Here is a 12,762-nt window from a genome sequence, read left to right as displayed (position 1 = left end):
CCAGGTGCCAAGTGTCCGAATTTTGATGGGATGATCTCAGGGATGCTACAATGGCTGTAAGTATGAAAAATGGCCTTAAGTCACTTTTTCCAATGCTGTTGTAACTCTGAACGGTCACTAAATGAAACGTTGTAAGTCAAGGACTACCTGTATAAGGTATAACCATGGAGAATTCTTAAAAATCAGTTCTTGCTTGGCAACTGCTTAAGGGTAGGAACTGTACTTGTAAGGATCTAAGGGCAGCCTTCAGGAGAGGCCGTATAGAATAGGCCCGTGATGGCAAACCTATGGCACGTGTGTCACAGGTGGCACCGTCGCCCCAGCCAGCCGCACCTCCTGTTGGCCGGGTGATTTTTGGGTTTCTGCCGCGCATGTACAGAGGGCAGGATGCATGCAGGAGACGCACGCGCATGCACGGGGTTCGGGCGACGTCCCCCCCCCACAGCCCATTTTGGGTCCCAGGAGGCTTCAGGGAGGCTGCTAGACTCAAAACGGGGGTGGGGAGAACGTGACGGGTGGCTGCGCAGAAGCGCATACATGCGCAGAGGGGATGGGGCATGCAGGGGATATTGCACATGGGGGTGTTCTGCACACATTGCATTATGGGTGTGCACACGCACACTTTTGGCACATGGCAACAAAAAGTTTTTGGGAAAGGCCTTTTCCAGGTCCTACCCATTTCTCCAGAGCAAGCCATTGAATGGCCCCATTTCAAATTATTCAAATTGTTTATTTGATTCTGTTTATCTCCCACCATGCATTGAGCTTCAGAAGAATGTTTTTTTGGTCAGACAGAACACTTGTGATCAAGCAGAAGCTTGAGCAGCCAATTCTCAGGATGCATTCATTCGAATTTCTGCATTAAGCAGGGGGTTAGATCCCATGGTCTCAATGGCCCCTTCTAACTAATATTTTAGGAGAAAATTTTCAGTTTTTAGAAAATTAATGCCAGTTTCTTTAGATTTCTTTAGAAACTGCACTAAGCGATTTTACACTTCTAAAGCTAGAACTTGTAAGAGGGGAAACTTCAAAAAGATGTACTTTTCTTTTCACTTTTCCCTCATTCATTAAATAAAAAACTAAATTCTTTTCATCCTGTTTTTAATGAAAATTTTAGAGCTTGGTAGGTTCTGATGAAAAACTGAACAAAACTCTTACCCATCCCTATTTCAAATTCTCTGGAGTTGGCCAAGATAGATTTTCTTCGATTTCAACCTTACACCATTTTTCATGTGTTTCTCTAGGTGGTTTGAACCTTTTGTTATCCAGTGGCTGGATGAGAATGAGGAAGTGTCACGAGATTTCTTGCATGGAGCATTGGAACGGGACAAGAAAGATGGGGTAGATATCAGGCTGAAGATTTGCATCTGGTTTCATCAGCACTGTAATTATAATAGTTTTTTTAAAAAAAACAACCTCAGAACTGAATTCTGTTGGAACACAGCTCTTTGTGGCAACTTTTGACGGAGACATATTTTAGAAAGAGCCAGGGTCGCATAGCAATTAGCATGTCAAACATTTATCTGCACAACTTTGCAAAATATCTTATGAATTATCTTATGAATATTCTGTTAATTCACCAGAATTCCATCTTTCACTTCAATCACGGAACATGAGTTTTGAGAACAAAGCGTTCTCAAGTTTGGTTCTTGCCATCTCTGGATAAGACTAGAAAAAAGTCTTTTTTTGAATTTCAGTAATTCACTGTCAGAATTGGCAAGAATGGGTTTAGCAAGATAAATGTTTTAACAGTAATTTCCTATTTTCCCTCTCAAAGAAGTTAGCTTCTCATTCAATCTTCTTGGGTCTTTTCCCAGTTCCAACAAACCTCAGAGCATGCCCTTTTCTCCTGCTCTGTGGTTGATGTCTTCTCCCAGCTCAACCAAAGCTTTGAAATTATCAAGAAGTTGGAGTGCCCTGATCCACAGATTGTAGGCCATTACATGCGCAGGTTTGCCAAGGTAAGGAGCAGTTCCTCCTGCTATGGTCACTACTGCCGTGTGCTTATAATTTCTGCTTTTGAAATGATATCGAGGAACAACTCTTAGAGACGTTGACCAGCCAAGGAAACTTTCTGAACTGAAAGCAGTTGCTAGGCAGATCAAAATATTTTCGGACTTGATGCTATTGTTCCATCTTTTTATAGAAGGTTTCCACAGCTATAGAAGGACAATTTCTGTTTGACTCAAGAGTGTTATGAAGACGTCCTCCTAGCTGCTAGCTAAAGCGGGATGAAGAGTGTGTCTGGGGAATGGAACAGTAGGCTGATTTAGGTAGATCTTGGGTATGACACAGAAATATCATTCAATGTCCATGGTAGACAGAACTGTTACCAGATGTTAAAATCATCTTCTATATACCATATTTTTCGAAGTGTAAGATGCACCAAAATTTTGACGAGGCAAATTTTTTAAAAAAGATTTTGCACTCTGCAGACCTCCCCAAAACAGCCCATTTTTCGCAAAAACACGCATTTTTTTTTCAAAAAGAGAGCATGAATAATCTTTAGGAAGCTTATAGAGTGCTCCTGGGGGGTGACCCCCCCCCAAGAAAGAGCAAAAAGGGGCTCATTTTTTGCAAAAATGGGGCTGGTTTTTGTCAAAAAAGGGAGGGCATGCATAGCATTTAGGAGGCGTATAGAGTGCTCCTGACAGCTGATGGTGGCAAAATTGAGCAACAAAACCAGCCCATTTTTTGTTCATTTCTGCCCTCCCCAGCCCCCCAAGAGAACTTTAAGGTTTAGATAGGACTCTTAGAGGCGGGTGGGGCGATTGGTGAGCCAGCCAATCGGTGAGCGGCGGGCAGGGCAAGCGTGGTGTGGACGGGCAGGGGGAGGGAGCTGGAACCAGTTCTAAACAGCACTGTAGATTTGTGGAACCTCTTTTATAGAAGAGTTAGAACTGGCAGGAACCCACCCCTGCTCTGAGAGTACCCTTATCCTCAATTCCTATTTTTAAGGTCTGCCTGGAAGTATTTGTATAACTATTATTGAAAAGGAGATACTGACTATGTAGACCAGGAGTGTCAAACTCACAGGTGGCATCACGTGACGTTATGTGGACTTTTCCCCCCTTTGCTAAACCAGGCATGGGCGTGGCCAGAGCATGACACATCTGGCCCCGGGCCGGGAGTTTGACAGCCCTGATGTAGACCATCCATCTACCAAGCCAGGACTTGCTAGCTGAAGAATGCTAAAAATTATGATCCAGCACATGCAAAGGGCATCAGATTGTGGAAGGCCCTGTTATAATCCAGTAAATCACAATTTGATCACAATGTCTGCTCAAATTCTCCTTGTCTTTCTTATTGACTTTACTTTGCTTTTCAGACCATCAGCAATGTCCTGCTGCAGTATGCTGAGATCATCTCTAAAGGCTTTGCTTCCTACTGCGCCAAGGAGAAGGAAAAAGTGGTGATGTCTTGCATTCATGCCTTCAGTTTCTGACATGCCTTTTCTTTTAAAATCTTCCTGCAGAACCAGGGATCCCAAGGAGCCCAGTGGGCTCCAGGATGGGGAGGGGGTGGAAAATTTATTTTTATTTATTTACTAAGTTTACATGCCACCAATTTCACTGTTGTAAAGGAAGTGGTGCATACCTTTGGCAGGACCCCTGTCAGTACCAGAAACATCTCTTCAGCTATAAGATGATGTCATAAATTACCTACATTGAAATGGATTCTATTTTCATATCCTGCATGTCCGTGATGGCAAACCTATGGTTCATAGGCTCCATAGTTGCCAGTATGGCAGCCCGCAACTCTGGAACACATGTGTGTGCTGGCCAGCTGATTTTCGGCCTTTCGGAGGGCCAGGGAAAGCCATTTTCGCTCTCCCCAGGCTTCAGAAAAGCCTCCGGAGCCCGGGGACTTTAAAAACTCCTCCCTCCTCCCCAGTGGGAGGCGCGCACGTGCATGGACAGGGGAATTGTGCACGCGCGGATAGGTAGGGGATTATGCACACATGCGCAGGTGGGTGGGCACGCACATACACACAATTTTGGCACACCTTTAGAAAAAGGTTAGCTATCACTGCTGTATGTGTTAGAAAGTGAGCACAGTATCATCTCAGAACAGAAACGTAGTATTCAAATCACAAAAAATAACAACCATTGCATTCTATGGTGAAGTAGAATGCTACACTCAGTTCTGGATGCTGCATCGTAAGGAGGATGTTGACAAAACTGTACTGTGATTAGAGGGAGGTGAACAGGAAACACGACATTCTAGACTAGAGGGTCTAGAAACCAAACACTAGACAGTTTGGAAACCAAAGCTTGTGACTCACAGTTGAAGGAGTTTTGTAGGTTTAGCTTCATGACTGGAGACATCTCTTGGTAGCTTTCAAATATTCGAGGTTCTGCATCAGTGGTGGGATTCAAAACTTTTTACTACCAGTTCTGTGGGAGTGGCTTGGTGGCCATGGCAGGCAGGGAAAGGATACTGGAAAAATCCCCATTCCCTCCCCACCCCACTAGCCTGCTTTCAGCTCCGTTCTCCTGTTCAGGGCAACAAAAGAAGATCAGCTGGGACCCTGGGAGGCAGCAGGGGCGTGGGCGGCCTATTTGCTGGTTCTCTGAACTACTCAATATTTCCGCTACCAGTTCTCCAGAACTGGCTGAATACCACCTCTGTTCTGCATGTCCATTTGTGAATGTTCCTAAATATGGGAATCATCATCCTTGAGCAATGTATAGAAATTGCACAGAAGTAGATGCTGGGTAAAAGTTATGGAGAAGTTTTTTTGCAGAGCAAAAGCTGTTGGGAAACTAAACAGATTGCCTTAGAAAATGAATTGTTCCTTGGAAATATTTAAACAAAGGCAGGAAACAGGGATATGGGTGCTGTGAGATCCCTGCAGCAAATAGGGAATGGATTAAGATAGCCTTCAAGACCCTTCTTCTGTTTTCACAGAAGTTGTATAGGCGGTGAACATCAATAGGGATACTTGGCTTTTCCAGCTCTGAGGGGTCCTTGTTGCTCTCTGAGCTTGGTAATTTTCTTGCAGATGTTTTATTACCCAAACCAGGTAACTGATGATGTTACCTAGTTGGGGTAATGAACCATCTGCAAGAAAACAACCAAGCTCAGAGAGCACCTGGATCCTTCATTTCAACCCTGAGCTACACATATTCTCTTTATTGTTTTTCTAGTTTTCTTTGCTGGAAGTCTGATGCATCTGGAGAACTTCAGAGAGATTGCTTTTATTTCAGAGCTTTACCTTGCAGTCTCCCTTAATATCGGTTTAATAGAACTGAGGAGGATGGACCAACAATATTGGTTTAATAAAAAAATGAGTTAAGCAACATTGCCCTGCCTGAAACTGGAAGACCCTAGAATCACAGAATTGGGAGGACCTCACATGTAATCTACTCCAAGCTTCTCTTTGGTGCAGAATCTGCTAAAGTCAGAGAGCAATAGCACTTCAGACTTATATACCACTTTACAGTGCTTTGCAGCCCTCTTTGAGCGGTTTACAGAGTCAGCCTGTTGCCCCCAACAATCAGGGTCCCCCTTTTACCCACCTTGGAACGATGGAAACCTGAGTCAACCTTGAGCCTGGTGGGATTTGAACTGCCGAACTCTGGGAGCCGGCAGTCAGCAGAAGTAGCCTACAATACTGCACTGTGCCACCACGACTGTATAATACAAGGAAATTCCAGAGTTGTACATTAAACTGGGGAGTTTGCCAAACAGTTGGAAGATGACAATGGAAAACTTTAAGCTCATGTCAGTTTAAACCACTTTAGGCTCATGTCAATTTGTCAGATGTCAGCCTCAGTATGGAGCCCTTCAGCAAAGGGAACACACCATTTCACCATTGCTTGATCATTCTTACCATTTCTGAAGTTCCTCCAGAAATCTAACCTGAATCTGGTCCTGTTCCTCCAGGGCAAGAGTTGCTTCATTTCATATCACAATTGATGTCCATGTCGACCCCAGTGTTTATATGTGTGTTGATCAGAGATAGAACAGCCTTGAAATGTGTTTGTCTATATGTGATTCTTCTGTTCCAGCCCTGTATCCTGATGAACAACATACAGCAGTTACGTGTCCAGCTAGAGAAGATGTTTGAAGCTATGGGAGGGAAAGAGGTTTGCATTTTTCAACTATCTTAGACAACTGGGTTGGAAGTGAACCAGACAGGCACAGAGAGACATGTGAGGTCTTAGTTACTTCTTGCAGGCATCATCTCTGCTGTTCTACAAGGTCTTTTCTCCACTCATCCATTGGAGGGTAGATTTGATTTCTCATCAATAAGGGAAAGACTATTCTTTTATTTTATTAAGGTAGGTGTTGATGCCCAGCCTGACATGCCCGAAACTATGAATTCAAAAGATTTTTGATCCCTAAATCAATTCTGGATTCTTTGATTTCCTTTTGGGAGAGAGAGGGGCTTCTCAAACTGGTAGCAGGTGGAAAATTCATGAGAAGCCTTTTTTTCCCTTTTAATTGGCAAAAGGTATTTTAAAGTACAAATTTTGAATCAGTTTGAAATTGGTTTAATTCAAGCCAAATTGACAATATCATTAATACTCTGAACAGCCAAACATTCTGTGACATCATATCAATTTAGCCAATCCCTAAACTGATTTTTTTTTTTGCCTTTGTCAGCTAAATATAGTATAACAGACTTACATTGGTGTCTCTTTAGACTGGGGGTGGAGCATTTAAGCCCCTGTAAATAAATAACTAAGCAAATACAAATACATACAAATGTACATGCATGCATACTACTCCATCTATATATACATATACATATACATATACACATACACATACACATACACACACAACACACACATACACACACACACACATATATGGCTGTGTGTGTGTGAATCTTCCAGCATACTCTGGAACGCCTCAAGCAATTTCAACCAAACTTGGTACACAGATTACTTACTCTCTGAAAACAAATACAGTGGGGGTAAGACAAGATATAGCCTGTTGTGCCTTAAAACAGTTTCTACCATACTGCCGTAAAATGGCTTCTACTGTACAGCACTGCAGAGTTGCCATGGTAATGGCTTCACTGTACTCCACAAGGGGGGGTCTCTCTGGTAAGAGGGAAAATCCAAATTTGGAAATTGCGGCAACGTTCATGGAAGCAGGGTTGGGTAAATAAATACCCAGGCAGCGCTGGGTTATCAGCTAGTTTGAGATAAATTCTGGAAACTGGTTCCTATTATTTAAGCAGTGTGGTTTTGGTTTTTGCTCACAATTATTGTTATTTTCTGTCCTCTCAGTTGGACACAGAAGCCAGTGATATCCTCAAGGAACTTCAGGTGAAACTCAACAATGTCTTGGATGAACTAAGCCGAGTATTTGCAACCAGGTAGGACTAGTTTGGAAGACAATGGGATGTTAACTTGAGGTCATTTCCCTGCAGAACACTTGATATTGGATGTATACAATGTGCTGGGGATGGCAAACTGGTTATTGGCCCATTAACCAATGAAAGCACAAGGCTTATGACATTAGTTCAAGACTTCTGGCCCAGCCTTCCTCAATTTTGCATCTTCCAGCTCTATTGAGCCTAGAGTTCCCAGCCAGAAATTATGGGAGTTGCCAAATAGTACGCCCCTCATATAGGGTCCGCAACTTGGGAGTCCTCCTGGACCCACAGCTGACTTTTGAACACCATTTGTCAGCTGTGACCAGGGGGGCATTTGCCCAGGTTCGCCTGGTGCACCAGTTGCATCCCTACCTGAACCGGGAGGCTCTCACAACAGTCACTTGTGCCCTTGTGACCTCTAGGCTGGAGTACTGCAACGTGTTCTACATGGGGCTGCCCTTGAAGAGTATTCGGCGACTTCAGCTTGTCCAGAATGCAGCCACGCGAGCAATCGTGGGTGCGCCTCGATTCACCCACGTAACACCTATCCTCCGCGAGCTGCACTGGCTGCCTGTTGGTCTCCGGATTCGCTTCAAGGTGCTAGTTGTCACCTACAAAGCCCTTCATGGTATTGGATCTGGGTACTTGAGAGACCGCCTACTGCCAATTACCTCCACTAGACCAATAAGATCCCACAGACTAGGCCTCCTCCGAATTCCATCAGCCACCCAGTGTCGACTGGCGACTACCCGGAGGAGGGCCTTCTCTGTGGCTGCTCCGATCCTGTGGAACGAACTCCCCGTGGAGATTCGTACCCTCACCACCCTCCAGGCCTTCCGCATAGCCCTTAAAACCTGGCTGTTCCGACAGGCCTGGGGCTAAAGACTTGCAGCCCCACTCTGAATGGTATGATTGTTGTGTTTTTTAGCTGTGTATGGTCTTTATGTTCTGTATTTTTTTTTTCCCTTCCCTTGAATTGTGAGCCGCCCTGAGTCCCTTCAGGGAAAAGGGCGGCATACAAATAAAGTAAATTCAAAATTCAAATTCAAATTCAAGAGAACATCTGAGCACGGTGCCAGGTTAAGGAAGGCTGCTCTTGTCTCTCCTTCAGTAGAACATCAGGTGAGCCCTTCTGTTTCTCTCCAGTTTTCAGCCCCATATAGAGGACTGTGTGAAGCAGATGGGAGACATCCTGAGCCAAGTGAAAGGCACCGGGAACGTGCCTGCCAGTGCCTGCAGCAGCGTGGCTCAAGATGCTGACAACGTCTTGCAGCCTATTATGGACCTCCTGGATAGCAAGTGAGTGCAGACCCAGGGGGTGTAAGGTAGAAATCTTAGCTACCAAGTTTCAAGTATTTATTTGTTGCATTTCTATTTCATTTTTAAAAATGGTTTCAATTACTTTTGATCCTGTGTATTTTTTTCCTTCATTATTCAGATTCCTGACCTTTATTAAAAATAATGATTAACTCTCTATTAGTCTTTTAGTAACAGTCAGAAGGATTTTTACTCAGACAAGTTGTTAATGTATAAAATGGCGGCTGAGTATAATTTTTGAAGGTTAGATGCTTACTCAGTGTTGGTTTCCTAGGCAGGTTATGTTTGTAATTATCTATGCAGGGAGAAAAGTCAATTAAAAGAAACTTAAAAGCACCTCCATAGTGGGATTTGGTCCAGCAATGATAGGAGCCTTTTTTTGTGGTCTGGGCTTTGTACAGGTAAACCTTGACTTACAACCACTGCGTGTCCATTTTTGCGAAAAACTAGATGCGCGGGGCGGGGTTTCGGGAGGCCAAAAATGCTGTTTTCAGTGTATAAGACGCACCCAGATTTCCACCCTCCTTTTGGGCAGAAAAAGGTGTGTCTTATACTCCGAAAAATACAGTAGATGAAAACCAAGGGCCTTTCAGAGTCCGTTTTCACCAGATATGTGTCAGCATGATATTTCCAATAAAGCTATTCTTTGAGGAATCTACCTGTCTCGGAGTTTTTGCTTGCAAAGGCTCTATTAATTGGAACCCTGACAGGCAAAAGTTTCCATACCTGCAAAATAAAAATCTATGCTGCCATCTATGACTGCTTGGACTTTGCAGTCTAAATCAGTAGAGAAGGGGACATGGGGGGCTTCAACTCCCATCCTAGCAATCTCAACTGCCATGTGATTTCTAGGATTGAGAAGACGCTTGGGGAAATTTTATCCATGTCAATGCATGCACATAAATAGGCATTTTCTTGACCACCCCTCTCCAAGCAGCACATATGATACTTGGGCCCAAATTTGTACATCCTATTCCAGGCCCAAAGTATTGGGGACTGTCACATTTGTTTAGCTGTTATCCTTAAAAATGCTCATCCTCTTCTTTGTTGCATTAACCTTTTTTCATCCTAGCTTGACTCTCTTTGCCAAAATTTGCGAGAAGACTGTCCTGAAACGAGTGCTGAAGGAACTCTGGAAGCTTGTCATGAATACAATGGAGAAGACAATTGTACTTCCTCCACTAACGGACCAGACGGTGAGTCCTGCTAATAAGGGATGATCCTCTTTCTGATCCCTGCAACCAATATAATGGAAATGTGGAAAACTAGACATTTTGTGTAAGGGGCCAGCTTAAAAGTGACTTGGTATTCTGTCAAAAATATCCGCTGGCCATATACTTCAAATAAGATTCTCAACTTGGATTTAAAATGGGTACATTTTGGGACCTCGTTGTTCAGATGTTTATTTCACATGAACAAAATGCTGTAACTTTTATGATGTCTCTAAAAGCTTGGCTCTATTTCTGCAAAGGTCAAAAGTCAAACTTTGTGAGAGGGGCTCAGGATTCTTGTATGGCCTCTTCTATGGAAGATAAATGGAACTAGAGTAAAATGGAATAAGATGTTATACTTTTCTTTAGACCTAACTCATCTCCTAAAATATAAGAATGGAGAGTGCAGAGATGAGCATTGCTCTGTCTTCCTTTGGATACTGTTCTCCTTCCCCTACTTTATTTAGAGGGGACTTTCTACAGCAGGGGCCAAGATCTGTGGAAGTTCTCCATGCAATTCTGAACCTGGGAAACGAGGTTTGAAATGCCAGGGGAGCTTCTATAAATAGATAGATCTCCATTATGGGTGATTCTCTTCTACGCTTGATAGGTGATGAAGATAGGACATACAGTGTATGATCCTTTGGAAATACGGATTCTGTCTTGAGCACATGATTTACATTTGTGTGCAGTGTTGACTCTATGGTTCTTCTGAGCTATATGTAACCATTTCTGTGAATCAATCACAGGAAGTGTTAGGATGTCCCAGACTTTTCTCAATTTTTCTAATTTTAGGAGGCCATTCTGCCCCTAAATTGCTGCAGTAGGCCTGTTTGAAGCTGCTTTCAACCAATTCTCTGAGCTCCTGTTTTAAAGGGCTAGGATGGGATCTAAACTGACTGAACTGGAAAGAGATTTTAGGAGTAGTTCTAATGGCTTGCTTACAGTCTCCCCATGTCATAGTTGGATAACCAAGGTTTCATACAGCTAGCCTAACTCAGGAAAAGAATAAACCCCAAATATCAGCGTGGAAGCTACAGTTGCATCAGATACATCATTTTCAAAACGAACAGATAAGTTTCTGGATTGTTGTTTTTTTACACTGCAGATGGTAGCTGGCGTGACTAAATGTTCCTCTCTTCAAATTAAACAAATAACTCTATAGAAAACCAGGATTTCTGGATCAAAGACTAGCTTATTTTTCACTAATATGCAAGTACACGTTTCAGTGAGAGATTGGGATTCAGAGAGGCTTCATCTCCAATCTAAGAACACATGGGCACACTCCCCCTTTTCTTTAGAAGAGCGAAGCTCTTTAGAAAAGAGGAACCCTCTGGAGTTCCAATTTAGGAAACACTTGGAGACAAGCGATGCAGAAATGGGACAAAGAGGATGTGAAAGCAGAAAAATTACTTACACATGGTAGTCTTCCTCCTGGAGTATATAAACAGTGGTTTATAGCTATGAACATTCTAGTGAAGACCCCAGTGGATAAGGCTGAGGGGGGAGTTCTCAAGAAGGGCGTTTTTTTGGAAATCGCAAAAAAACAAAAAATCCTCTGAACCGAAACGGAAAGATTTGAAAAAGTGGACTGTTCAGGCTCTGAAAACAAATAGATACAGGTAGTCCTCGACTTATTTATTTGATTAAATGTTATGTCGTACTTCTCTCCCATAAGCTGAATCTGGGCAGCTTACAAGTTATAAAACAAAAATAATTAAAACATTAAAACTACATAGGTTAAGGTTATGGCCATTATGAACACCAGAACCTCTGTTGCTAAGTGATGCCATTGTTAAACGAGGTGCACCTGATTTTACAAACTTTTTGCCCTGGTTGTTAAGCAAACCACATGGTTGTTAAGCAAACCACATGGTTGTTAAGCAAACCACATGGTTGTTAAGCAAACCACATGGTTGTTAAGCAAACCACATGGTTGTTAAGCAAATCCAACTTTCCTCATTGACTTTGCTTCTCAGAAACTGGCTGGGAAGATCTCAAATGGCAATCCCCTGTCTTTGGGTTGCTGCAACCATCATACACACGTTGGTTGCCAAGCACCCGAATTTTAACAGTGTGACTGCAGGAGGATTGTGACAGTCATGAGGACCGGTTGTAAGTCATTTTGGCAGCTGCCAAAAAAGCCAACACAGTTCTAGGCTGCATAAAAAGAGGGACAGAATCAAGATCACGTGAAGTGTTAATACCACTTTATAATGCCTTGGTAAGGCCACACTTGGAATACTGCATTCAGTTTTGGTCACCATGATGTAGAAAAGATGTGGAGATTCTAGAAAGAGTGCAGAGAAGAGCAACAAAGATGATTAGGGGATTGGAGACTAAAACATATGAAGAACGGTTGCAGGAACTGGGTATGTCTAGTTTAATGAAAAGAAGGACTAGGGGAGACATGATAGCAGTGTTTCAATATCTCGGGGGCTGCCCCAAAGAAGAGGGAGTCAAACTATTCTCCAAGGCACCTGAGGGCAGGACAAGAAGCAATGGGTGGACACTAATCAAGGAGAGAAGCAACTTAGAACTAAGAATAAATTTCCTGCGAGTTAGAACAATTAATCAATGGAAGGACTTGCCTCCAGAAGTTGTGAATGCTCCAACACTGGAAGTTTTAAAGAAGAGATTGGATAACCATTTGTCTGAAGTGCTGTAGGATTTCCTGGCTAAGCAGGAGGTTGGACTAGAAGACCTCCAAGGTCCCTTCCAACTCTGTTATTCTATTCTATACTTTTTTCAATGCCATTGTTAACTTCAAACAATCATTAAACAAATGGTGTAAGTCGAGGACTACCTGAACTTCAGAGAGTGCAGGGATATTCTTGCAGGACCTGTCAGCAACTGAGCTGATGAGAGCTGATGAGCCCCAATTTTCCTTGTTTTGGG

The 12,762-nt window shown here is 43.0% G+C and overlaps 1 protein-coding gene across 1 annotated transcript in view; it reads left to right on the top strand.

The window, feature by feature from the left end:
* UNC13A (unc-13 homolog A) overlaps positions 1–12,762 on the top strand; it is a 127,440-nt gene that overhangs the window by 88,502 nt on the left and 26,176 nt on the right. Inside the window, exons 29-35 of the mRNA XM_032214197.1 lie at positions 1,245–1,341; positions 1,818–1,961; positions 3,329–3,412; positions 6,015–6,092; positions 7,248–7,336; positions 8,483–8,635; positions 9,726–9,849. Coding sequence (XP_032070088.1) covers positions 1,245–1,341; positions 1,818–1,961; positions 3,329–3,412; positions 6,015–6,092; positions 7,248–7,336; positions 8,483–8,635; positions 9,726–9,849 — 769 coding nt within the window. The remainder of the gene's footprint in view (positions 1–1,244; positions 1,342–1,817; positions 1,962–3,328; positions 3,413–6,014; positions 6,093–7,247; positions 7,337–8,482; positions 8,636–9,725; positions 9,850–12,762) is intronic.

This window comes from Thamnophis elegans, chromosome 1 (genome assembly GCF_009769535.1).
Source record: "Thamnophis elegans isolate rThaEle1 chromosome 1, rThaEle1.pri, whole genome shotgun sequence".
In the NCBI taxonomy this organism is placed as follows: domain Eukaryota; kingdom Metazoa; phylum Chordata; class Lepidosauria; order Squamata; family Colubridae; genus Thamnophis; species Thamnophis elegans.
The sequence above is the reverse complement of the archived record's forward strand: the minus strand, read 5'-3'. Positions and strand labels throughout refer to the sequence as shown.